Below are 26923 nucleotides of genomic sequence, written 5' to 3'. Positions count from 1 at the left end.
TTTGCATGGATAAGGGATGTACTGGCACTTATTTTTCCTCACTTCATGCACTGGACATGCAACTTTGAATTAATTATGCTAAATTGTACACACTGTACATTAAAAGTCAGAACCATATTCACCCAAAACAAACAATATGGTCTATGCAGTGCATTGTAATGAGGATTGCACTAAATAAATGCACCTCATACCAGGAGAGCCAGCTAATCTGGACAGGACTCAGTGTATTCACCTACACCTGAAGACACTCTTGATGATGAGAATGTACAAAAGACAGACGGTTTGAAAGAATCATCATTTAACAGAGGAGGTGTCCTAAGACACCGACCATCAGACAACAAAGGTGATTTCCAATACACACAATAGCAGCGTGTGACCTACAGGTGAGTGATCTGCATTTGTCCCCACCAAGCAACTCTTAGGATAGGTATCATTCTAATGACTACAGTATGTCTTGAATGACTTAGGACCTTCACATGACCAAAAAGTTATCCAAAAGTCAAATCAGGAGCAACATCAAATAGTGATCTTGAAACATTACATTGAGAAAATGAGTATTGCAAACATTTCATCTTTTACTTCCTGGCATTTACATCTGGATCTGATACACAACATAGAAGATAGCACCTTTTGTTTGAACCCACCTATTTTTCATGTGAGCAAAAGTATTGGAACATTGGGGGTGGAGTGTTTGTTTTATTCAGCCTCCTCTTTAGCAGGTAAAATGTATGCTCTATAGGGTTGGAGTGTGGTGATTGACTTGGCCAGTCTAAAACTTTCCACTTCTTGCCCTTGATGAACTCCTTTGTGCGTTTGGGATAGTTATCTTGCTGCAGGATGAAGGATACTGCAAGGTCCTTTAATCTCGTTGTACACTGTATAATGACAATAAAGGTGATTCTGATTCTGATTCTGATCTCCCAATCAGTTTGCTTCCATTTTTCTTTAAATTGGCAAACAAAATGTTTCTGTAGATTTCTGAGTTCATTTTGCGGCTGCCATCATGTTTTACATCATCAATGAAGATTAATGAATCCATCCCAGAAGAAGCCATGCAAGCCCAAGCAATTGGCTAATTACATATCAGACTGTACTAATGTAATGTAATGTAATGTAATGTAACTAATTACTGTTAGGGTCATTCTGTGCTATTTGAAGGAATAATTTGTCAAGTCAGATAGAAATATACTACAGAATAATTTCCCAGAACATTAAGAACGTTTTTTGTTGTTTTTCTTTTATGGCAGAATAGTATAATTTGTTGTTTTTTTTTTTTTTATCGATTTCAGTCATTGAGCACTCGTTTTCTTCTGTGTAAATGATGAAAATAATGTTCTTTACTTCTACTATTACTAAGAATAATGATATTATTTATTATGGTGCACAAACATTTGTAATTCATCTCATACCAAATATGGAGCTTTTTGTTTATATTATTATATCTGTTTTGCCAAACTATGTGTGTATAATATATTAGTATGTATGTATGTAACTCTATGATCCTTAAATTGAATTTCAATTTAATTTGGACAAATTCTTTGTAGCAGACAAACACCAATGGGGTTTTTTTAAGGACGGACAAAACGACCTAAATATGTATATAAAAAATGAATACAAACAATGCAATAAATGTGTTATTTCTGTACGCATTTCCCTTTGTTTATACGTACATAATTGTTGTTCATCATATACGTAAACCATTACGTATTTGAAAATATACGGAAATAGGTTTGGTCCGATTATTCTATTATTTACTGTGGAACTACATTGCAGCAACAAGGGTTCCACGGAGCCATTTCACATGCGTACCAGTTGTTAGCGAGATCCTTCAGCAGTCTGTAGTCCTGCGTGTTTTCTCTGTGTTTGATGAGGAGCGGAGCAAACAGGAGATGTGGTCCTTTTTCGCCAGGGATCCTGTCAAAGACTTTGCATACGAAATCCTTCCAGACACCCACGAAAAGTCTGGAATATGGAGTATACATCGGGGAAAGCGGAAGGTAAAACTGGTGTCGATGCTACGTTAGTTGTTAGCTTGCTTCGTCGCGGAGGCCTGTGTGTCAGTTAACCGTCTGTATTCGCTGTCCAGTGTCAAATCTAACTGCACATGTCATGTATTTGTGACTGTTTGGATGTTGATGTTGTGTTTGGTCCTCTCGTGACCACTTTTCGCTCGTGAAGTGGGCTCGGGCTTAGACACGCATTTCTCGCCACGTCACCCGGTTTTAGGCGAGATGACAGCTCTTGTGTTCACGCTGGTGCTTCTTCACGTAAACGAAGGTGTCGGTGTTCATCGCAAAAGCTCACACAATGTCGTGATTATTATTGACGATAGGTTGAATTTGGACAGTCATCCTCATCACTGCAGGGATTCATGACAGTTGAGTAGCAACTTCCTGTTTTCATCATCCTGAACCAAGTCCTTTAAATGTGATATAGTGACACAGGTCCCGTGTTCTGTCGAGTTTTGCTGCTCTCTTGAAGAATACGGAGATAGATGGAGTGTAAGAATATGGGGAGCATGTTTTGATACTATTTTGATTAAAGATTTCAAGGGGAGTATGTCTCAATAGGCAAATATCCCTTATCAAATACTGCTCCCATAACAACTAATTTTGTATGACACCACAACTCACTGCATGGGCACTGTGAGGATATGGGGAGCATGTTCATACTCCATATTACAGTGGTCAGCAATTGGTGGTCCCTGGGCCAAAACTGGCCCGCCAGCATCAGAATCTAACCCTAACCCAGAAATGATTTGTGTATCTTAAAACATTTAAATTTCTTATTGAGTTCAGAGCTTTTATTCTGAAAAAAAAACGTATTCAAATAGATTCTGTTGCTAGAATTGACAGTTAACATAAAGTAAAAACGTCCAGAGGCAGCCAAGGTGAGGACTAAAGCCACTTGTGTGACCAGAGTGTTTTGTAAAGAATTAAAACTGCCTCAGCTTCTTAAATGTGAATATTTTCTGGTTTCTTTGCTCCATATAACAGAGAAATCATTAAAACTGAACCATTTTGGTTTGTGGACAAAACAAGACATTTGAGAACGTTTGTCTTCATTTCCAGGTTTGGAAAAAAATTATCGTCATTTTCAGGATCAAACGATTACTCGATTAATCAAGAAGATAATCGACAGATTAATCTATTATGAAAATAATGGTTAGTGTCCGCCCTAATCGATGGGTAGCATAATTTGTCAGCACACAGGCACCAGCAACTTTTTAATAAAACAAAATTAATTGATTTATCCATGGATTGGCTTAAAAAAGGCCAAATTAGACCACTTACATATTATTGAAAACTAGGGATATTATCAGCATGATATCGTATCTGCAGATAATGCTTTCAAAATGTATTAATCCACCAATATGACTAATGACCAAAACGGTAGGCTGAAAAAGCTGTTACCTCCTTGACTTCTATATTGGTGCCTCCTACAGCTATTATTTTGCACAATGAAGGTATTTTATATTCACATCTGCTGCAACATTAGTATGAAAAAATATTTAGTTAATTTCACTACAGAAAAGACTAAATTACCTCTGCAGTTGGGCAAAAGGAAAAATGGTGATTGGCCTAAGCATATATGATATATTTGATATTGGCCAAAAGTCCAATATTATGCCTCCCTATTTCAAAACATAAACAAAAATCTGCACATTTATTTGTCATCCCCGAAAAAAAAAAATTCTTGTGGGTCCACACCCAGTGTCTGTGAATTACTGATTTTACTGTGTGTACAAATAAAAGTAGCAGACTCCTAAATATCGTTTACGTTAATGAATGATTTTCAAAATTCATCAAAGTCCCCTGGGAGAAATGTTCCCTATTCTCTCCTGCTGGTCCCTTGTTGTTTCCATTCTGTCTGTGAATTCTTTTTTATCACGTTTTTATAGTTGCATGCATCCAAGCCAGTCATTTGTTTTGTTTTTTTTTAATGCACAAAGCTTACACAGGGAGGCAAAAAAGATACAACAAGCTCCTTTTGGTGACATAAGAGTACAAGCTTGCTTTTGTTTTTTCCCCCAATTCCTAGATGTTTAAAGTTTGTTAAAGTCATATGAGTGATTAATTTCCCTCCTGTCTGTCCTTTCAGACCAATGGCGAGCCGGTGTCTGTGTTTGTGTACGACGTAGCCCAGGGCACAGAGCAACAGACACAGCTGGCCAAAGCTGCCTTCAAACGAATGAAGACCCTGCGTCACCCCAACATTCTAGCCTATGTAGACGGGTTAGATGTAAGTTAATCTACTGCTGTCCTGTAATGTGCTTAGTCATAGCTTACATTTCCAACTTTATAGATTTTCTCTAATTAGTATCATAATTAGTTATGTCTCATCTCAACCATCTGCTCTTCTCTGCATGTTTACAGATAGAGGTGAGTGTACTCGTGCCAGTATGTCATGTGTAGTTCTAAAGTAGTTAGTAAATAGGCAGAAGTGTAGTACATCATTTATGCAGATTGTCACATATTTTTCCGTCAGTTTTTGAGTTCAACACGAGTATGAGTAGGTTGTCAATTATGTCAGATCATTAATTACCATTGTGATTTAAAAATAACTAACTTAACTGTCTTTCTCCCTCTTTAATCGAATAGAAACTTTTACATTGACGCTGGTGCAATAAAAAAGCTATTGAATAACACTTAAATCATTCTTGTGACTGTAACAGACAGAGAAGAGCCTATACCTTGTTACCGAGCAAGTGACACCTCTTGCAGTCCACCTGAAAGCCCAGCCAGAGAAGGGTAGGTGTGGAGAGCTGGAGATCTCCTGGGGACTCCACCAGATTGTGGTGAGGACGAGTCTGTGCAGTACGAGTTGAAGTGTGAGGGGAAGCCATCATTTTACCTGCTGTCAGATGTTTACCTCTTCTGTTTACCTCCCACCACAGAAAGCTCTTAGTTTCCTGGTCAACGACTGCCACCTGCTCCATAACAACTTGGGCGTATGTTCTGTTTTTGTGGATCGAGCTGGAGAGTGGAAACTGGGGGCCCTCGACCATGTGGCTCCTGAGCAGGGCGACCCAAGTGGAGTCTCGCTTCCTGCCCCGAAGGATGTTTACCCAGATATGGAGAAATATGACCCACCAGAGATGCCCAACAGCAATGGAGAGAAATGGTAAAAAGGGTTTCAGGTATTTGGAGAACGTGTAGAAATGTTCTGTAGTAACTTTTGTATTGAACTATTTGCATATGCGTTGCAGGGCAGGAGAGGTGTGGCGGCTTGGCTGCCTGATCTGGGAGGTGTTCAATGGTCCACTACCTCGCACGACCTCTCTTCGTTCACTGGGAAAGGTAAATCACGTTAACCATGTCTTGGAGCAATTACTGAAATATTGCCATTTATGCAATGGGATATTTCCCCTTACTTAAGGTCTCTTCAGGTTGATATTAAGTAAGTGTTATAATGTAGGTTACCATTCAAATGTTGCAAATAAATTCATCCCATACTCATTACCAAATAACTGTTACTCAGTTATTGTTTATTGACTTGTCAAGATAAACAGTTGGCGATGTGTTATTTTTAAAGGGAGGTGCCATGAAGTCATTGTAGAAGGATTGTGTACAATATAATTAAAAGTAGAAATGACATTATTGGTTTTTTTGTATTGAGGAATGTTACAATCTCATAATTGCTTCACATCTGCAACGATTTCTTGTCACATCATTTGCTATTTAAACATTTTACCATTTACTGGTTTATTGGGGGGAGTACTGAAATAGTTTTTCATGATGTAATGTTCCAAATATGCTGAATTATTTTCATATCGTACATCGTTGCAGCTCACTCTACAACAATCCTTTTTAACTTGTTAACCTACTGTCAAAAAAAAAACCCAGTTTGCGCTTATAAGTCAGCTGGCCCGCCTCATTTCTCTCATGGTTTCTGTGACTTTTGTCCTCTTTCTTGCCCTCTTTGTTCCCACAGATCCCAAAAACCTTGGTCCCTCATTACTGTGAACTGGTGGGGGCCAACCCTCGGGCTCGGCCCAATCCGGCTCGATTTCTCCAGAACTGTAGAGCCCCTGGGGGATTCCTCAGCAATAGCTTTGTGGAAAGCAACCTTTTCCTGGAAGAGATCCAGGTACACAGACGTTTGAGCAAAAAACCTTAGAGCTTAGGACTTTGAAATCCCACTTACATCATCACAACCTGAAGTATTAAATAATAAGGTGGAGACTGAGAAAGTCCTTATGGAACTGTTCACTACCTGTTATAATATCTTAAAACCCTAGCATGTTTACAGTTGATGTGGTTTTCAGGTTTTTCTTAATTGGGAAAATGAAGTCTCAAGTGACATTATCATGCAGAAATATGACTAGTTATGATATATTGAAGGCGCTTTCGTAACAGAGTTATTCCAATGGCTTTGTCTAGATCAAGGAGGCAGCAGAGAAGCAGCAGTTCTTTCAGGATCTGAGTGACAATCTGGACTCCTTTCCTGAAGACTTCTGTAAACACAAGGTCTTGCCTCAGTTGCTCACCGCCTTTGAGTTTGGCAATGCGGGCGCTGTCGTTCTCACACCACTTTTCAAGGTAAATCCAACCGTGACACCCTGTTAAATAATGGTCAGATCATTTCTACAGTGAAGCATTAAAAAAACACTTTAAATTAAGTCAGTGCAAGACATTATTAATAGCGCTCCCAATCTCTCCAATCTCATCACTGTCCATCTGTGTTGCAGGTAGGGAAGTTCCTCTCGGCAGATGAGTACCAGCAGAAGATAATCCCCGTCATTGTGAAGATGTTTTCCTCCACAGACCGAGCCATGAGGATACGATTGCTGCAGCAGGTGAGTCTTTGCTATAGGTCTGTTTTCGCTGCACTAATGCAGGGCCTGGAATTAAATTTAAAAAAGAAAGTGTCTGTAATCATTATTTTTATATTTTATAACGTTAAATTTTTAGCTGTATTGGTCTGTGGGCAAAAAGTGATTTTGATGATATTTTCTAGTTATGGCCTAAAGAAGAAAACACAGAACCACATTCAGTGAACCTAGCAAGGTTAACGATTGTTAATTTATATGTTATTTTGACCCTGTGTGTGAATGGGTGTTTGTGTTTTGTTATTTTTTTTTTAACCATGTGTATATTGTATTGTATTAATTTAACATGACAACAGAGTTCTATTGAATCTCTTGGATCTATAGATCTTTTTTATTTTTAATGTGAAAGTAACTTGGGGCCCGACTTCCTGCTTCCTTCAAGTATCTGTGAACGGAGCAAGTTTGCTTTCTTAACAATATTGTGCCCACACTGGAAACTATCGATAACAAATGGAAATGGCAGGTCAATTCCACATCTGTTGAAGCCTTTTGCTCATACCAACTGTTATGGCAACCCATGACTACACATACGATGCCTGATTTTCTAGAAGCCATATTATCATGAAGCTACCTAGCTACTGACCGGAAATGCCAGACTGGATGTGTTGCACATAAATAATGGCGGACATCTACTTGCTTGTTTCTGCTGAAAATAAGGTCTATATAGTTTTTATTTCCCTCAAGTCTCTTGTTTTGCCATTCCTCCATCTTTCTGTCTGTCAAATAAAAAATGTTTACAAGATAGATTGTATTTATTGTGTATATGTATATGTATATATATATATATATATATATATATATATATATGTATATATATACATATAATAAAGTAAAGTTGGAAATTGTATATGCTGTTTGCTTGTTTTAAAGGACACATATTTATTAATTTTAACATTGTTTATTATTTTTGGTCTCTCTCTCACTCTCTCTCTCTATATATATATCTCTCTCTCTCTCTTTCTTTCTGGATCTCAGATGGAGCAGTTCATTCAGTATCTGAATGAAGCAGCAGTCAACTCCCAGATTTTTCCTCATGTTGTTCACGGCTTCACAGACACCAACCCTGCCATCAGAGAACAGACTGTTAAGGTAGTGCACACAAAACAAACACATCTTACTACGTATTATTTATACCCTGTTTGTTGTCAACCTGCTGTAGCCTCTGCTGCTCTCCTCTTCTTCCACCCTCTCCAGTCCATGTTGTTGCTCGCTCCCAAACTGAATGAGACCAACCTGAACCAGGAGCTCATGCGTCACTTCGCCCGGCTGCAGGCTCGAGATGAACAAGGCCCAATCCGGTGTAACACCACTGTCTGCCTGGGCAAGATCGCATCCTACCTCAACGCCGGGGTAAAGCACATCCACGCCATTGTGTGACCAAAATTCAGCAAAAAAAAAAAAAAAAAAAATCTGTTCAAATAAAAGACTGTGGCAATTCCTCCCTTCACAGACTCGACAGCGCATTCTGGTGTCTGCCTTCTCAAGAGCCACGAAGGATCCTTTCCCAGCCTCGCGCTCCGCCGGTGTGCTGGGCTTTGCCGCCACGCACAACTACTACAGTGTAACCGAGATCGCTGCCCGCATCCTCCCCACCCTCTGTGCCATTACTGTTGATCCTGATAAGAGCGTCAGGGACCAGGTAAACCTGATCGTACACTAAATACAACACTAAATCAACAAAGATCATAAAAGTTTATCTCAGAAGTGTCAAAATGTGACATGAATACAAAATCACAGTCATGCCCGGTTGTGATTCAAGATTTATTGTCATTTGTTTTTCACTACGAACACAAAAACTAAATATTGTCCCCCCCCCAGCCTAGTATTGTACCACAGAAAGACACAGTTAAGAATAGGCTGATATATGATATATATGATAAAAGAATAAAAACAGACCATACAACAGCAGCCTGAGCACAGCTCAGTGTGATGAGGATTATACACACTATACACACTTTAAATGTTTACTTAGAGACACGCACATAGGAGCAAATTCTTTTGGTTGAGAGAGAGCAACAATTCTGTGTCAAGGTTTCGTGTTTAGCTGGTTTTGTTGTATCAACGCAAAACATCAGTGCCTGGCGACTTTGGTTCAGTCTTAACGACTCGTGTTAAATCTCTGTATATCCTTTTTGTTGTTGCTTATGCAAATGTCTTCCCCCGTCAGGCATTCAAAGCCATTAAAAGTTTTCTTTCCAAACTTGAGACTGTGTCAGAAGATCCCACCAAGCTGGCTGACATAGGTATGTAACAAGACCATGACATGATCGATACCTGTCAAATTTCCGGTCAAAAGATAAAAAAATGTCGAACAAAAAGGTGTTTGTCCCCCATCTGTCCCTGCAGAAAAGGATGTATCGTCGAGTGCTCAGCCTGCCGGTGCTTCTTCCAGCTGGACGGGCTGGGCTGTGACCGGTGTGTCCTCACTGACTTCTAAGTTGATTCGCAGCACTCCAGGAACAGAAGGGAGTGCCGCAGCAGAGGGCGGCGGGCCCACAAACACCACTGACCCTACCAGTGCCACGGACTCCGCACCTGCTCCTGGTAGAGATATTAAGTTTGATTTACACAGAGTCATAGAGGAAAGGATGATTTCTCTAAGTATGTCCACATTTTGGCCTTGAATTATAATCCAGGTTTTACTTAATGGGAGCCGACTATGTCTCAGGAAGCCTATCTGAAACACTTTTGCTTTTATCTCAGCTCATGAGGATAAAACACCACAAGCCTCCCTGAGTCACCAGTCTGCCCCCAGTCGTGCCAACCAGTCACAGAGTCTTGAAGTAACAGACAATGATGATGAGCCAATAGGAGACCGCTGGGATGAAGAAGAGGACTGGGGAAGCTTGGAGGTTTGATTTCAACGCCTTTCACTGAAACTTGACTGAGAATTAAAAGTTATCATTTAGATGCTTATATGAACACATTTGTGAGATGTTGTTTGACTCTTTGCCTGAAAGGAGCCAGCGAAAGCTCACACAGAACCTGAAGACTGGACCAGTGACTGGTCGGGAATGTCATCATCCAAAAAGAAGGCCAGTGACAGAGGAGTATGAGCCCTTTAATTTGGATCAAATAAAATATACCCTTTTTTCCTCTTTACCCATATATATGTGTAGAGTTTAAAAAAAATTCATCATCTTTCCAATATCTAGGTGGGCCGGTCGACATCCTCCGTGACGGTGAAAAAGCAGAGCTCTGACTGGAGCAGCTCGGGCTGGGACGCTGACGACAGCTGGTCCAACGAGAAGGAAGGCCAGGGGCAGAGCTCTGCAGGCGAGGAAGGCTGGGGCAACGACTGGGCGGAGGAGGAGACGGACACTACTTTGACCAACAAGACACTCCCACTACCAGAAGGGGTGCGATTAGCCAGCGAGTACAACTGGGACAGCAGCAGCGCGTCAAAGGGAGCCATCCAGAACGACCTGTTTGCCAGCGTGTCCCAGAGGAACACAGCGAGCACTGCTGCCACCACGGTGAGGACAGAGCAAGTCCAGTAAGACGCAGGTTAGATAAGTAGTGATTTAGGTGTGAAATAAATACTGTGTGAGAAACTGTGGACTCCGAAAGTGATGAAACTCCCAATACTTTCTGCAGATGGTCTTTCAGTCTATAAAAAAAATATATGAAAGCAGTGTGGGATCATGGGAATTTGTTGTCTTGTGTCTTTGCGTTTAGTTTGAAACTTAGTTAATACACTACTCAACTAAATTAATATTTAAAATGTAGAGGTAGAAGGATGGAGGATGCTGCTTTTATATTTCTAAACCAAGCTGATGACATACAAAAAAAGTTGTGAGATTGTCAACTTCTTTGAAAAGAAGTTGATCAAAAATCATGAAAATATGGCAAGATTAGACGGATTAGTTGAATCAAGAAATCTGGTTTGGATCTGGAAGGTTTGTTCGTTTCTCCCTCTCAGGCTGGAGAGGGTTGGGATGCAGAGGCAACAGGAACCTGGGGAGCTGAGGAAAATTGGGAGTCACTAGATGGAAGCCAGGGTAAGTCTCCCACTTAACAAACGTGTGTCGTGTAATTTCACTCTCATTTGTCACAGTACTAGATGTCTTAACCTCTTCACTCGAACACTTGTATTCACATAAGGCATAACTTCCTGGGAGATGAGCATTTTTTTTGTCGCTTAGGTCTCAGTAAGGCCGAGCTGTCAAAGAAGAAGAGGGAGGAGAGGAGGAAGGAGCTTGAGGCAAAACGGGCAGAGCGCAAAGCTGCCAAAGGTCCTCTCAAACTCGGCGCACGCAAACTGGATTGACAGGGGTGCGGAGAGAGAGATGAGGGTGGCAAAGGAGCAGGAAGAACCATGGACTGCAGTCACTGAACCTTGAGCTATGGACAGCAGTTCACCATTCCACAAGTAAAGGACCAGAAAGAAGCGTTGGCAGTGAAAACTGTGAAAAGCTGCTATAATGGTATGTTGGTTGAGAAATTTTAACTTCTGCTGAGTAGAGACTCTTGACCTTGATGGAAATGGAATATGGCGGGGAGGGGGCAACATTCCATTGCTTTATGAATGCAGTGTTGATGATGGAGCTAAAGTGGTGGAAACAAGAGAGCTCAACAAAATGTCCTTTTTCTTTTTAATCATAACTCCTGCAGTTGTAAAGTAAATGTATATAAACGGTGCATTAAGGACACAGAGAAATATCAGTTTTTTTTAAAAAATAAAACAAAACTTGGAAACACAGTATATATATAACATTTCAGAAGAATTATTGTATCAAAATGTTTTTTGTCAGTATACACACACACACACACACACACACACACACTGAACACCTAGTGGAAATCATGTTTTAGTTCAACATTCACTTAATTACAGACCTGAGATATTAAAACAGTGCATGCATGCAATTGTGTTAAAAAAGCAGAGGGCTCCATTGGACAAAATGATTAATGTGCTGGGTTTACTTTGCACATAGAACACTGTATTTTGCTGTACATGCCCGACAATTCATTTGACTTGGTTTCAGATCTGTAATTGAAGAAATACATGGTGGTGAACAGAAGCTGAAAACCTGGTTTCAATGTGCGTCTCTCCTGAGGTGTAGTGCAGTGGTAGAGGGTTCATGAAATGAGTTTTATTTTGAAATTGTTTGTAATCTTTTTCTTGTCATACAGTTGTACCTCCATCCCACAGATTACACAAACGTCCATCTGGGATTATCTAAGGATGTTCAGATTTGCACTGCAGTCATTTTAGTCAATACTGGGGTGGAGTCTGGGTAAACGAAAACATTTTTTTGTTTTGTGCCTTTTTTATTTAATTACAGGATTGCTCTGTAGGGCCACACCCTAGAAGTTCTACATTTTAACAGAAGAATTTTACAAGTGGAACTGAAACACAGATTGGATGTTTGCGTCAACCGTAGTGTGAACCCAGGTCTCCTGTCTGAGGTGGTCTTATTATGTCTGGTGTTAAAATATAAAGGCTGCACAGAAAAAAACAGCTGACACAATCAAAACTATCAGCATTGGAGCTAAGCTCCTGGTCGGGGATGATCTGCTTAGGTTAAGAAATGCGCTGCATTATTTTTGACTGCAGTTATTGGTTTACAGTGAATCTAAGTGATGTAGCATGAGAACTGTTGTTCAATAAATCTGACAGAAACATGAACTCATGTTTTTTTGTGTACATTAAAAGGTTTTAAGTTTTAGTTGGTCCTCATGTTTGAATAACACTTTCAAAATCCAATGTTCACCACACTGTGAAAGCCCATTTTGGAAGCTCCGAGTATCTCATAATTAGGTGATACTTTTGTAATTATGGCTAATATATATTTTTACTTCTCAAGTAAACAAACAGGCTTCCGTACTAGAGGTCAAATCATGACGCCCCATGTCAAAAATCCTAAATTTGAATTGGTTTCAAGGTTTGGTTTATACCCACGCCCTTTTGTCATACCAATCAGTCACGACATTAAAACTGGGTTGAATCATTTATCCATAACTTGATTTGATTCTCTATGAAAACAACATTTTTGCTCAGATTTAGTCAATCTGATTCAACCTTGCTTTAAAGCCTTAGATGACACTTGCTCTGGGATCCACCGATGTACCACTGTCCTCCAGGATCTAAAGATATATCTGCTGCCCCCCTTTCTGGGGTCACCTCTGACATCTTTGGTACCAGCTTTTCGTCACTAATCGTCCACTAGAGCACATGCTTTAGTGCTCTCACCACCATTAACTGTACTTAAGCATCACAAGTCATTTTCAGAGTTGTCTTCCAAATGGTAGGTTGTGGGTTTAATACTGTATGTGTGTCCTTGAGCAAAACAGACAGAAAAGCTCTAGCAGTAGCCAGTAACAAAGACAGTTAAAGGAAATGCAGTGGAGTAAAATTAAAAGTTGCTTGAAATATAATAAAGTGAAGCACAGATATGTGAAGGTTGTACTTAAGTACAGTAACAAAGTATTTGTAACACTGAATATGTGTGTAATATTTATTTTGTACCTAAAACTGTACTCAACAGTGCTCGTGTAAAAGCAACGTGTAGAAAATCTGACGAGGGCCGAGAAAAATATGCCACTGCCTTTTTAAGTAAAAAAAAAAATGTCCATGCAGACAGGAGGAGGAGAAGATTGATCTTCCTCTGCTTCAGAACATGATCATTCCAATGTGCTAAAGCAGCACAGAGACAACCCTGTGAATCTGAGTCTTCTTACACTTTATCTTTCGTTTCTTGCTCTCTGACCAATTTACCAGAAGTCATTCTTGGTAACCACCCAAAGTAACAAGGCCATTGTTTCTGACTCACCACAAGCAAAAACTGTGTTTGTTTTTAAAAAACAAACAAACACAGACTTTAACAGTAATCACACCCAGATTTTATTTGGTAGTAACAAAGATACTGGCAAACTGTCCAGGGTGTACTATCGCCCTGTGTCAGCTGATATTGGCACAACACCCCCCGCAACCCTCCTGTGGAGGATAAAGCTATAGAAAATGGATGGATGGAGTTACAAAGATAGCTAGAGGAAATGTGGTGGAGTGAAATATAAATAAAGTAAAGTGCAGATACTTGAATTTTGGACTTCAGTACTGTAAAGAAGTATTTGTACTTTGTTACATTACAACACTGCCAAGGAGGTTGTATTGTTAGTGTACATTCTTTCTGTGCACATATTTATAGTTTCCTGTGAGTGTGTGTTTTCATTGGTTTAGTGAGCAGTTATTGTGGCATTCTTAAAACACTTGGGAACCGTGGATTGTCTCGGGGAGAATTTAATTGTGATGAGTCAATGGCCTCGTTATTTTGGGTGGGGAGCAAGTATGACTTCTGGTAAATTGGTCAAAGAGCATGAAAAGAAAGGGAAAGTGTAAATAAGTAGTGTATTATTATTATTATTATTGTTGTTGTTGTTGTTGTTGTAATAATAATAATAATAATAGTAGTAAAAACTACAACCCTCCTTTGGAGGATAAAGTTATAGAAAATGGATAGATGGATGGAGTTACAAAGATAAATGTGGTGGAGTGAAAGTAAAAGTTGCTAGAAATATAAATAAAGTAAAGTACAGACACTTGAATTTTGGACTTTAGTACTGTAAAGAAGTATTTGTACTTTGTTATATTACAACACTGCCAAGGAGGTTGTATTGTTAGTATACATTCTTTCTGTGCACATATTTATAGTTTCCTGTGAGCATGTGTTTTTATTGGTTTAGTGAGCAACTTAAGACGCTTGATGGTAGGTTGTTCCTTTTTCTAGTTCTAGTGAGGCAGTTCTTTTAGTTTGGTTATTTTTGTCAGATTTTGTCATCAGAGAATTTGTCCAACTAAAGTGAATTATTAAAATGTCTCAATAGTAAAAACCTTGTAGAGTTTTTTTGAGGAAAAAAAGGGGGGGATAAAGGCTCAACACACATTTAATTTTCATCATTTTGCTTTATTTTAGGTAGTAGTAGATTTGATGGAAATAGCCAGAAGTGCTGCTGGGGCTGCCTTCAGTGCTGCTGAGGCTGCCTTCAGTGCTGCTGGGACTGCCTTCAGTGCTGCTGAGGCTGCCTTCAGTGCTGCTGGGACTGCCTTCAGTGTTGCTGAGGCTGCCTTCAGTGCTGCCCTTACTTTGGTGAACACCAAGTTTGCTCCCTTTATTGCTGCCTTTGCTACTCTGCTTGGTCCAACGATTGTCACTGCCAGTACAACAATAATCACTCCAACTCCGACCATCAATTTCATGACCTGTGCAGAGATTCAAAACAGACACACAGAGTCATATTAGTTGACTAAGACAAGTACTGGTATTTATTCCTGAGCCACTTATATTGTGCCAGATCAATATCAGTAAAAAAGTATTATTATTCTCATCCAACTGCGCAACTGTGATTTGTCCTTCTCAGCTTCAGTGGGGAATGTCATACATGGATTAAAATGGAAATCAAGTGACTTAATTATTAAAATGGGTCAAATGTGGAAGGTTGAAGCTGTTATTTAAATGTATCATATTCATTCAACATAAACAGTCAGTGAATGTGGTAAAAGTGGGCTTGGGCATGAGCCAAGAGGTGTCATTGTTTAACCTTAAGTGCTCATGCAACATGGATCAGTGCCACAGACGTACCTGGTAAATTGTCGCGGGAAACTCCTTATATGGACATCCTGTGGGTGTGTGTTTATAGGTCACATCCTATACACAGCCTATAGGTTTTCTAATAGCCTATACGTTTCAACATAGTAATGGAAGAAAGCTGTTGGATGGAGTCACAAAAAGTTCACTGCACAGACTGCAGGTCATCACTGTTTGTTTATGTTGTTTTTGTCAGATTTTGTCATCAGAGCATTTGTCCAACTAAAGTTAATTATTAAAATGTTTCAATAGTAAAAACCTTCTAGAGTACAGACTGCAGGTCATCACTGTTTGTTTATGACTGTTGCATAACCTTAACCTCAAAAAACAATCAACAGGTTTCTTATTAACGACCCTTCTCAGGCTGCTTAATAGTGAGTCCACCTACTTGCATAGATGTGGCGTGTCCGTATCGTAGCTCGTTGGCAAAGTGCTCACAGTTGTATTGAAGGAGACGGTAGTGCACGGTGTTTTCCACCAGCGAAAGAGCATTTTTCTCTATTTGCTCAGCGGGCAGAGGTGCTTGTTTTCGGTCACGTGTGTTATTCACTTGCCACTCATTGTCTCCAGCCACGTCCTCGAGTTTTTCTTTCTTAACCTGGCAACCGCGAATCCATCGATCGGATTGGTATATTGGCAGGGATGAATTATCTAAGAAAAAGGGTTAAAAAAAAGGTAAACAAACTGTACGGAGCCCTTTTAATGAGTGAACATTTTATCGACTTTTAAGTTGTACTAGTATGTTCATGCTCGCTCCATTAGGGTGCTTGCCCTTTTCCCAAATAAAAAATTCCAGACTTGCTTTTCAAAACTTTGAATTTATGTAGTTTTATATTTGTATGCCGACTTTCTTGTTGAGATTGTACCTGTTGTGTACTGACGAAACATTTTAACATGTGAAACACAAAATTGCAAAAACCTATTTCCAGACTTTCAAGACTTTAACACAAAATTCAACACTTTAAGACTTTCAAGACCAGCACAAGCACCCTTTCCATAATTTATAATTTAAGTTATAAATTCAATTTGGATAAAATGTAGGTTGATTTAATCAGTTACCTGTCCTGGTACTTACCGTCCTTCACCAAGTGAACAACATCACCATCTCCAACATCCACAGCCCAGTGCTGATAACCTCTACGTTTAATTTCTATCAAGTCACCAGGTTGTGGCATCTTTAACTGAGTGAAGAATCAATCCTGGTATTGGTCCTGGTTTCAGAGAGAGAGTGAGAGAGAAAAAGCTTCACGCACTTTGTTTTATACTCTATTATCAGAGAGAGAGAGACAGAGAGAGAGAGAAAAAAAAGAAAAAGAAACTTTCAAGCAACTTTTACGTTTACACCACTACATTTTCCTAAAACACTCTACTATCTGAGAGAGAGAGAGAGAGAGAAAGAGAAACTTTCAAGCAACTTTTACGTTTACACCACTACATTTCCTAAAACCATCTTTGTAACTCGTTACTACCTAATAAAATTGGAAGACAAAGAAGAGTATTTATATAGAGCTTGTTTAGTCTTGATGAGCCGCTTTAAATACCTAAAAGTATAAATTGTTAAATGTATTTTCTTAATTCAAATCATTATATAAAAACTACTACTGTATTTTCCATTCAAACACATTTGTGTAGCACAACCTTGAGGGGCCTGACCCCGACGTTGAGAAAATAAACTGTATATACAGGAGTTAAAACTAGTTATACCTTAAAGGTCTAATAATATGTCAATATGTGTGTATATATATATATATATATATACATATATATATATAAACACATATGTATGTATATATATATATATACATATATACACCTACATAGCAGTCACACGAAAACAGATGAAAAATGGACTTCTCTGGCAAAGAAGATTACACAGACGTAGTATTTTATTCCAACCACATACAAACAGTTAAGCGTCAGGAGGTAACAAAGTAACACGACATGTAGTTACATGGCTTTCTTGTACTGACAATTTCATCACATTTTCATCAGTTATTTTGTTGCATTTCCCTTCCAAAACCTATGACCTTGGAGTCTTTGTTATTGGAGTTAGTGTGAAGTAGTGTGTAGGTCAGTGCTTTTCCTAATAGTTAAATAGTGTGATCATTCTCCATATAAATATGACTAAAATACTAAATACAAAATAGGTAGTGTTATACACTGCATGCACAATTAATAGGCAAGTTGTATTCCTGAGCAAATGCAGTTCTCTCAGTCAATCCAAACTGTGTTGTCTCGCATAAAAATCATGGCCTTCGTAAATGACACAAACTTTTTCCCGTACCATTGCTTCAAGGAAGTATCTCCTAAAAACTGGCAGTAGGTTTAGGAATTTCAAGGCACATCTAGTTCATCCTTAATGATAGCAGCCCATACCAGTCCTTGTGCATTAGTGTTCCAGGCACGGGCTCATCACACAAATACACACCACCTGATAATGTTTAAATCCAATTAGCTTTCAAGTTCATATAGCTTGGAGTTGGAAAACAAGCATAGAATTGACAATAAGCTCAAAATACTCACTTGCCTATTAACTGTGCACGCAGCATGTGATTCAGATCGATGGGCTGCTGGTGATCTGCTAAAGGCACTGTGTGTAGAATTAAGCAACTATCTATCTCAAAAGGTGTTTAGTTTGACCATTACAAACATGATGAGAACTTGCCCCCAATGTAAATACAGAGGGCTCAATCAATTTAATCTACAATAATAATTCCCACATTTAAGTGATTATATTATCCAAAAAATAATAATTTCAAAAACAAAACAGGTGAATCCAGACTTTGATCAGTCCGAGTCCGAGTCCTCCTCGGTGTGTTTGCTGCGTCCCGACAGATGTCGTATGAAAGCTGCAGCTCCAAGACCCACGACCGCTGCCGTGCCAGCGGCTATGAGCATATTTTGTGCACCACGAACCTGCGGAGACAAAAGCACATCTTTCAGTAAGTGAGCAGGAACATGAGACATGATGGCAAGAGTTTTCTTGAATGTAGATGATGGTCTATAGCTGCCTCCTTTGGTAATATTATGTTGTCTGTGTGCTGTGATATGTATATATATATCATATCTTGACTAACAATACCTGGCGGGACTCTGCCTTGCCATAGCGCAGCTCAGTGGCAAAGTGCTCACAGTTCTGACAACGGAGGCTGTATGGCTGCACGCTGCCCACCAGCGCCTTGGCCTCCTCCACAATGACAGGAGCTCGGCGGGGCTCACGCTTGTCATCGAGAATGTTGTTTATTTGCCATTTGTCGGTTCCCACCACATCCCACAGCCGCTCTCTCTTCACTATGGCCTTATCACAGGTGACGGACATAAAACTGCTGGCACCTGCTCCTGCAACCTCACCTGTGAATAGAAGGGAATAAGGACAGAAGACATGATCTGTAAAGGGTGTATTCACTAAGTGTTGTGATATACTGTATTTTGACCTTTGTTTCCAAGTGGTTCACAGATGATTATTAGATCAAAGTGCTTTTTGTTCCATATTATATTGGGACTGCTTAGGACTCATGAAACAGACAGTGGTGAGGTAGGACTTACAGGGTGGTGCCAAGTGAATAACGTAGCCCTTTCCGATGTACACAGCCCAGTGCTGGTAGAGCCCACGGAAGATTTCTATTAAATCTCCAGGTTGTGGTTCTGTGTCATACTTGGATTAGGATACACAGAGAAAACAGTTTGGAACCAAATGGGCTCTTGATATAATCAGGTTCTAACAGTGGTCTAATAAATCAAGTTGAAATAACAATACATAAAACACACATAACTACTATCACATACACCAAAATAGCAAACAACACACTTGGGTGTAATTTTGTATGTTTTCCTAACCAAAATTGGTGCCATTCCAGTATCTGCTTCGTTTGGAAACCTTAAACTGGTTCAGTGGTTCACGTGCAGCACCTGAAAGAACAAATCATATTGTAAGTACATCATGGCACGCAGGTTTCACTTTCACTCTGTGCTGCTGATGTTTATATTTAGCTTTCTTGCTCAATTATTTGTCATGTCAAAGACTTGAGTCACTGAAAGAAAAACCTGAAACCAACACAGATGCTGAAAGTAAAGGCAAGTGAAACCTGTGCCAGCAGAGGGAGAAAAAAATAAGCAAAACAAACCTTTTTCCCCTCTTATATTTCACTTGCACAAAAAAAGAAATAAGTCATAGCTTCCAAGGTGATCTACAGCTTAAATATCAATTTAGAATAAACAAGGCTGGACAATAGAGTATAGGTAAATTCCAACCCTGATTCTCATTTTGACCAGGTAAGATAAAGTCACACAAAGTAAACCATACATACATTAGGTTTAATGCACAATGTGGCAATATTTCCTTGCATGTTGCAGCTGAATATCCCTCACCTATCTCTTCTCTTCAAAGTGTGTTAGAAAAGTTATGCAGCCTTTTTGTTAGTATCAAAACTGGAAAGACGTTTAGCTTATCCACTGTGGGCTATAGAGAAACCTGGTGGTCAAAAATGCTCATTCTGAGATGAAAAATAAACAACAACAATCCATATGAGTCACTGAAAGTAAAAGCTGAAATCAAAGGCACTTACTGATGAAACTGAAAGTAAAAGCTGAAATCAAAGGCACTTACTGATTAAACTGAAAGTATAGCAAGTGAAATCTGCATCAGCATAGAGCATATTTATTTTTATACATACATTTTAAACCATAGTGCCCACATGGCCACCTTTCGTAAATTGTCATAGTGGGAATAACACACAACTCTTTATGTGGACATCCTGGGGGTGTGTGTATATAGGTCACATCTTCCAACTGTACAAAATAAGTTTTATTGTCTAGGCTATGAAAAAAAAGAAAAACAAGAATTGTCCCTTCTTATAAATAACTTGCACACAAAAAATAAAATGAATCATAGTTTCCAATGAAATCTACATCTTAAATGTCCGTTTAGAATAAACAAGGGTGGAGTATAAGTGTATATTTAGCCTGGGTTAGGCCTGTCAAAAGTAAATGAAAGCAAAACCTGAAACCAAACAAAGAAAGGAAATGTTGCTGCAGGCAAGCGGGATGTGCGATTCCATAGAAACAGATAAATAATAAATAAACAAAACAAGCATTTTCACCTTTTGTGACATAAAATGGAAAAACTCTACGTAGCAGAGGGAACTCAAACGCATCTTTATTTGACTTTGATCTTTAAAATGTGTGTTAAAAGTGTCTGAATAAACAAGCTGGGAAAACCTCACCTGTGTTTGACGTTGTCTTCAGGTAAGACACAAACGACACTATTAGCGTTAAAAAAGAACATGCACATATACATTATAAGATTCAATTCGAGACGAAATGGTATTTTTATAGTTTTAAACAAACAGTGCGCAACAAAGAAAGCATGCTAGTTTTATTAGCATGTCTGTACCAGTGCTCACAGTGTTACTTCAGCTAAAACCTCGTAAACACACAAAACTAAAACCGTCTCAGTTCAGTGATGTTGTGATCGGATTGGATCTTACCTTCAACCGCTATCTCGGAATGAAGTGCAGCGAAGAGTTATAAGGATGGTGACACGGCACCGCCTTAATCTGCTGACTGTTGCTCTCTGTCACACATTCACAATAAAATCACCGCTATGCAACTGATGATAACCAATATTACTAACGACAGTCGTAGTGTTGGAATAGTTATAGTCATGATGATAACAAATATTTTGAATCATAGTGATGTCGACAACAAGCTACAACCTCGTTTTCATCAGAAGAAAGAGCTGGAGAAACTACATTGATCTCTATAGGGACCGTCTACAAAAATGATCTAAAAATGATCTGTAAACTTCACTGTTGTACTGTACATGGTATTACATCACTCAGTTGTAAAAAAACAAACAAATATGCTTTGATATATTTTTTGTTAATATTTATTAGTAATAATTGTCAATAACATCACCATAATACAGTGTAATGTCATGAAATGTTCTGCACAACGCGCGCTTTTATTTTGAAGGTGACTGGTTTTGCCGGTCAACCATGGGACCTCAAGGATTATGATTATTACATGAAACGAAAATAAATGGAATTCTATATACACTTTCCATCTGCTGCAGCCCATCTCTGCACTGCATCTGCATAAAAAGAAAAAAAACTAAACAACGAACAATGCTTATTATTGCTTATTATATAATTATCACGTTCATACAATATAATATCACGTTATAACGTGATACTGATCCAAAAAAAAATTCCACTGTAACAGCAATATGCTTCCGTAGTTAATATGGTTGGTCAAAATGAAAAAAAATAACGTCATGAGATTATAGTTTGTGCTGAAAAAAAGGATATAAGACACTATATTGCACATTCTTATAGTCTCTGTATACACGTAATGGGAAAAAAACTATGGAGAACGATAAATTACATAACAATAAATAAAATAATAAATCTTTCTTTCTTTCTTTTTTTCATTATATAATGTATCGTCCTAATCGTCCTATAAAAAGGCAGCCTAAACGCTCCATGTTTCTACCACTAGGTGTCACTACTGACTCCTGTTGTTTGTGTTCTGTTTCCTTTCCTCAGCGACGAACAAGTGCCATCTTCCGGCTTTAGAGCGCCGCTTCCCTGTGATTGTGTCCAGAATTTGGAAATTGGAAATTGTAGGAAATAACAAAGAACTGACACAGTTGTTGACGCCGAAGTCGAGGGAAGGTTTTGATGCGACTATTTGCTGTTCAAAGACCAAGCGATGTCTGCGGTGTTTGACGGGAACCCGCTGAAAGCGATGCAGGGCTCACAAGTTCATACGACGCAGACCGCGCTGAGGTGAGTGCTGGAGTACCGTGACATACTTCACCTACTAAAGTCCACATAGTTTGTCCTACGTTTTAAAAAATAAACTGAAGAATCTTAGAATGTTATTATATTGTTCTGCTGAGCCAGCTGATCAAGGAAGTCAGCTAGGGCAGGGCGTTATGGCAAAAGCCTTTATCACGATTAAACAATAATAACAAAATCTAAATACTTACTCATATTATATTTATTATATTAGGAAACCAGTAAATGGACTGAAAATATACTTAATAGAGAAATAGAGCAGTCATGGGTTGTTTCTCAAAGTGTCTTTGCACGGAAAGTGTCATTGACATTACAATTACATTGACATATCCTTAAAATGTGTATTGTTATTGAATTATATATCAGTCCTGATTTCAACCAACCAATAAGTTGAAGTATGTAGTATGACATTATTTCAATTCATGTAAATAATAATAATAGTAAAAAAAAGTTTGAAATGTGAAAAATGAAGATGGGTGTTTTCATGGATGTTTCTCTCAGCTCAATCAGACAGACAGTCAGGCTCTCCCTCGAACTTCCTCAAGCAGTTTTTTTTTGCCTGTAACCCCATTTGATACACAGGGCAGTCACATGACTGAAAATATAATACAAAAATAGCTTTTCAACATGCCACTTTTGGTTGTGTGGTTGGTTGTGTGTGTTTCTTTTAACTACTTATCCTCATGTTTCAAAGTAATAAAGTATTATTTGACAAGATAATCAACAATGGAAATATTTATGATTTTACTGTACATGTTTATTAATCCTCCCTTCTGATGATGATGATTTCCGACTTTTAAAATAATTTCTTCTCATTCCACTCTCTCATCTAGTACACACGAACTCTCTCAGGAGATCAAGTCTTTTATCAGCGGCGTTGATGCTGTTCAGGGCCGAAAGCTCAGTGTCCGGGAACACGCTCGCTGTGCTGTGCGGCTGCTACGCTCGGTCCCAGCCTGTCGCGGTGCCGTGCTGGAGCATCTAAGGAGTGTGTATGATGAACATGTTAATGCTTTTCTGCACAACCTGGAGACAGATGGGGATGCCAGCTCTGGGGTCAGCGCCAACCTGGAGGACATCATACAGGTAGAAGATACTCATGAAGTCTTATAAAACTCAAAGTTTACATTGGAAATGAGCAAATGAATAAACATAGTTAAGTTAATAAGGATGACAGTCAATTTTATAGATTGAGGGCTAGAGAGTCATAGAAATAGAATGATATTCAAGACTTTCTTCACATAATTGTCATAATTTTTCTCTTTGTCTGTAGGAGGTCCATGGTGTGCTTTTAGAGTTCATCCGCCTCAACCCCCGGGCCTGGGCCCCCCTGGTGTCTACCTGGGCTGTGGACTTGTTGGGCCAGCTGAGCAGCAAGCATGCTGGCCGCAGGGTGGCCCCCCACTCCTCCAGCCTCAACGAGCTTCTCCAGCTCTGGTTGTCGTGTGCTGCCACCCGATCCCTTATGGAGGCCTACTCTCAGTGTCTGGCTGCGATGCTGGCCTGGTGCCCAGATGCCTGTGTGGATGCACTGTTGGATACCTCAGTCCAACACTCCCCACATTTTGACTGGGTGGTGGCTCACATTGGGTCTGCCTTCCCTGGTACTATCATCAGCCGAGTCTTGGCATGTGGACTCAAAGATTTCTGCTCTCATGGTGCCAAGGACCAAGGGATAATGGTGATGGGAGTGGATAAAGGCAACAGAGTGCCCAAAATTGGCTCTGTGGTGGGAATTCTTGGGCACCTCGCAGCACATCACTCAGACAGCATCAGGAAGGAACTTCTCAGGATGTTTCAGGAGAGCCTGAGTCCATCCAGCCCTCTTTCACCCACTTCGTCCTCCACTTCGTGGGAAAGTTCCCCTCAGCTTCGTCGAGCTGCAGTACCGTTTCTGCTACAGCTGGCTGCAATGTCCCCCAACCTCTTTGGAGCTGTGTCTGCAGACCTTGTAGAGCTCTTACACCCCCCTATCCTTCTCCAGCTGCAGGCCTTACTGCAGGGCCTTCCCAGAGAGGAACTGGATAACATGCTGGGTCTTGCTGTTCACCTCATTAGTCAGAGTCCCTCAGGAGGTGCCCGGGTCCTCCGTTTTCTGGCCGACACTGCAACTCCCGCATCAGTCATCATTTCTGGCCCAACACCCTCCCCACATGAAGGAGTCAGAGAGGGATGTGACCGCCTCCTTCAAATGCTGCTTCTGCATCTCCACAAATTGGTCTTCAACCGCTCAGATGGAGAAGGAAATCCCCATAAGTCTCATCTCTCTCAGCGCCAGAGGGTGATCCCCTTCTTGGAGGAGCTGCAGTCTCATGTGGGTGAGCTCTGTGCTGAGACACTGCGGCTGGAAAGAAAACGTCATCTCTGGCTACATCAGCTTCTGTGTCTCCTGTCCATCTATGGGGGTCCGACTGTGGCCACTGAGGCCCTCTGCCAGTTACTCACGCAGGCTCGCAACCTAGAGGAGCTGGCTCTGGCCTGGCAGCTTCACACCACGCTCTCTTCATGCATGGCTGGACTCATTCCTACCGCTATAACTCACTGTGTGGCCCAGATCCACACGCACATCCTGGGGCCTCGGCAGTTGAGACAGCTGCTGCTTAATCTGGCTGTAGCCATCCAGAGTCAGGATGAGGAGAGAAGAGGATCAGTGGGCTCTCAGTCCTCCATGGCCATCCAAGTGTGCTCAGCTGTCTCAGGACACCTCCATGATTTTGGCCCACTTCTTCTCCATGGTGACCCAGCTGTATCTCATGCCACAGTGCGCCTTCTGTCCTGTAGCCCCCTCCCACGTACCTCCTCCCCAGCACACTTGCTTCTGCTTTCCCGGGCTGCTGTCAGTCATTTCTTTCTGGCGCTTCGGAGAAGAGGAGAAGGGGCGAAAGGAGGTAGAGATGGCGGACAGGCAGCTGAAGCGGTGAACTATACTGTCTTGCTCCTGTCTCGTTTAGCTGCGTACTCCCCTCTTTCTCTCAAGGCAGTGCTTCAGCAGCTGGTTGAGGGAGCACTTCATAAAGGAAATGCTGACCTGTTTGGAGGGCAGATTGCAGACATGTCAGGTGCTCCCCTGCCTGTTCCCTCTGTGTCCCCTGATGTTGGAGCCTCCCTTCTGGACATCAACTGTCGGTTCGGCACCACTGTCAACTTTTCTGGCAGCGTGTGGTCTGTATTTCATGCAGGGGTAATTGGGAAGGGGCTTAAGGTCCGCACTGCCACACAGCTGCCTGACCCATCTGGGGTCATCCAGGTGAGATGGACACTTTGTATACTGAAGATAAAAGAGTTTGAAGCAAAGTGTAGTTTAGAAAAAATATATCTGTTTTCTCCATAGTATACCAGAAGGGGAAGTCACATTTCTAGAATGCACAAGCTTTTCTTTTCTGTCTTTTTGAAAAAATTTCATATATATACATTTGTATACTTTAATTATTATTTCACTGGTTCTTGGCAGCAGAAGGCCATAATCCATGAATTAAGTCCTCATTGTTTTTTTGTTTCTTTTTTCTGTAGAACATCCAGACTCTGATTGTTGTCGTAGTCCAGTGTTGCAGTTCCTCTGGTCTCAGTGGCTCCATCAACGGCTCACGACCTTCTGACCCTGATGAGCCATCACCCATCAATGCTGAGGCAGCCAAGGTTGTTGCAATCACCCTTGTAGAAAGTGTCTGCCCCGATGTGGCCAATGGGGAGTTGTCTTGGCCCCCAGAGGAGCACGCCCGCACCACAGTGGAGCGAGACATCCACATTCGACGCTGCTTTGAAGCCCATCCGGTGATATTTCCTCTACTTCAGGTGGTGGCAGCTGGACGCCCGGCTCTCTGCTACTGCTCAGCTGTGCTCAGAGGCCTCCTGGCTACTCTTCTGGCCCACTGGGAAGGGTCCCGTGAGATTTCATCCACAGACTCCCCATGGCACCTCCAGGCCTCATGCCTCCTGGTGTCCTGCATGGGAGAAGGCCAGCTCCTGCCTCCTGTGCTGGCCAATGTCCATGAAGCCTTTCCCCACCTCACTCCCTTTGAGGTGCGCCTACTACTCCTGGCTGTATGGGAGTATGTTAGGGGCAATGGACCGATGCCCCAGAAGTTTGTCTTCAGCTCAGAGAAGGGCCTATTCTGCCGGGATTTCTCACGGGATGGTGACGTGGCAAGATACGTGGTGCCAATTCACAGCGTCTTACATAAAAACATTGACAGATTAGGACATCTGTGTTGGCGGTTCCAGCTCTAGAAGGTAGTAAGGAGCAGATTGGGAAGAGTGGACCACTGGAAACAAATGGATGCAGTAAAATAGATATGGTACTGCTAGATTACTCCAAGAGCGGACTGCAAAGTTGCTATCACTGTATTTCAGTTTCATACAAGTTACATGCATCAGTTTGCGTGTGTGTGTACATTTTGTATCATATTTTTCAACTTTTCTAACAAGTTATTGTGAGGAAAAACAACGGGGTGGGAGATATGTCACATGTATTGTACATTGTGCTAATACAAAATGCCATCCACAGAGGAGAGCCTTTTTATGTTTATTTGGTTGGAACATACAATTTGTCACTTATAGACATTTCTGTATCATCTTCAGATTCCTCATGTTCTACAGTTATGGCTGTAGTCATTATCTGCATCTCTTGTTTCATGTGCCACCACTTCACAGAATAAATCCTCATTTGTTCATTAAATTTGCCACAAACTGAGCATCGTTCTTAC

General features: G+C 40.5%; 4 protein-coding genes across 5 annotated transcripts; 2 read left to right on the top strand and 2 right to left on the bottom strand.

The window, feature by feature from the left end:
• Positions 1-1793: 1793 nt before the first annotated feature.
• scyl1 (SCY1-like, kinase-like 1) lies at positions 1794-12504 on the top strand. Its single transcript, XM_058650346.1, has 18 exons — positions 1794-1997; positions 4102-4242; positions 4676-4798; positions 4898-5124; positions 5210-5300; positions 5935-6090; positions 6384-6542; positions 6692-6799; positions 7808-7921; positions 8027-8182; positions 8283-8471; positions 9000-9075; positions 9179-9376; positions 9536-9684; positions 9793-9882; positions 9988-10308; positions 10755-10833; positions 10978-12504. The coding sequence occupies exons 1-18, from the start codon at positions 1890-1892 to the stop codon at positions 11100-11102; spliced, it is 2610 nt and encodes an 869-aa protein (XP_058506329.1). The 5' UTR covers positions 1794-1889; the 3' UTR covers positions 11103-12504.
• A 2214-nt stretch (positions 12505-14718) lies between these two features.
• LOC131472786 (phospholipase A and acyltransferase 3-like) lies at positions 14719-16673 on the bottom strand. The gene is made up of 3 exons (XM_058650238.1): positions 16496-16673; positions 15809-16071; positions 14719-15035 (listed from the first exon to the last, which is right to left on the bottom strand). Exons 1-3 carry the CDS (start codon positions 16593-16595, stop codon positions 14745-14747), a joined length of 654 nt encoding a protein of 217 aa, XP_058506221.1. The 5' UTR covers positions 16596-16673; the 3' UTR covers positions 14719-14744.
• A 615-nt stretch (positions 16674-17288) lies between these two features.
• On the bottom strand, positions 17289-21128 carry LOC131472253 (phospholipase A and acyltransferase 3-like). Of its 2 annotated transcripts, XM_058649217.1 has the most exons (6): positions 20907-21128; positions 20643-20681; positions 19258-19329; positions 18967-19075; positions 18503-18771; positions 17289-18336 (listed from the first exon to the last, which is right to left on the bottom strand). In XM_058649217.1, the coding sequence occupies exons 3-6, from the start codon at positions 19270-19272 to the stop codon at positions 18208-18210; spliced, it is 522 nt and encodes a 173-aa protein (XP_058505200.1). In that variant the 5' UTR covers positions 19273-19329; positions 20643-20681; positions 20907-21128; the 3' UTR covers positions 17289-18207. The 2 variants fall into 2 exon arrangements, with proteins under 2 accessions (XP_058505200.1, XP_058505201.1); XM_058649218.1 differs by lacking the exon at positions 20643-20681.
• On the top strand, positions 20548-26895 carry ints5 (integrator complex subunit 5). Its single transcript, XM_058649211.1, has 5 exons — positions 20548-20664; positions 21966-22208; positions 23054-23306; positions 23494-25467; positions 25731-26895. The coding sequence occupies exons 2-5, from the start codon at positions 22132-22134 to the stop codon at positions 26445-26447; spliced, it is 3021 nt and encodes a 1006-aa protein (XP_058505194.1). The 5' UTR covers positions 20548-20664; positions 21966-22131; the 3' UTR covers positions 26448-26895.
• Positions 26896-26923: the final 28 nt, after the last annotated feature.

This window comes from Solea solea, chromosome 14 (genome assembly GCF_958295425.1).
Source record: "Solea solea chromosome 14, fSolSol10.1, whole genome shotgun sequence".
In the NCBI taxonomy this organism is placed as follows: Eukaryota; Metazoa; Chordata; class Actinopteri; order Pleuronectiformes; family Soleidae; genus Solea; species Solea solea.
This window is presented reverse-complemented; position numbering and strand designations above follow the sequence as displayed.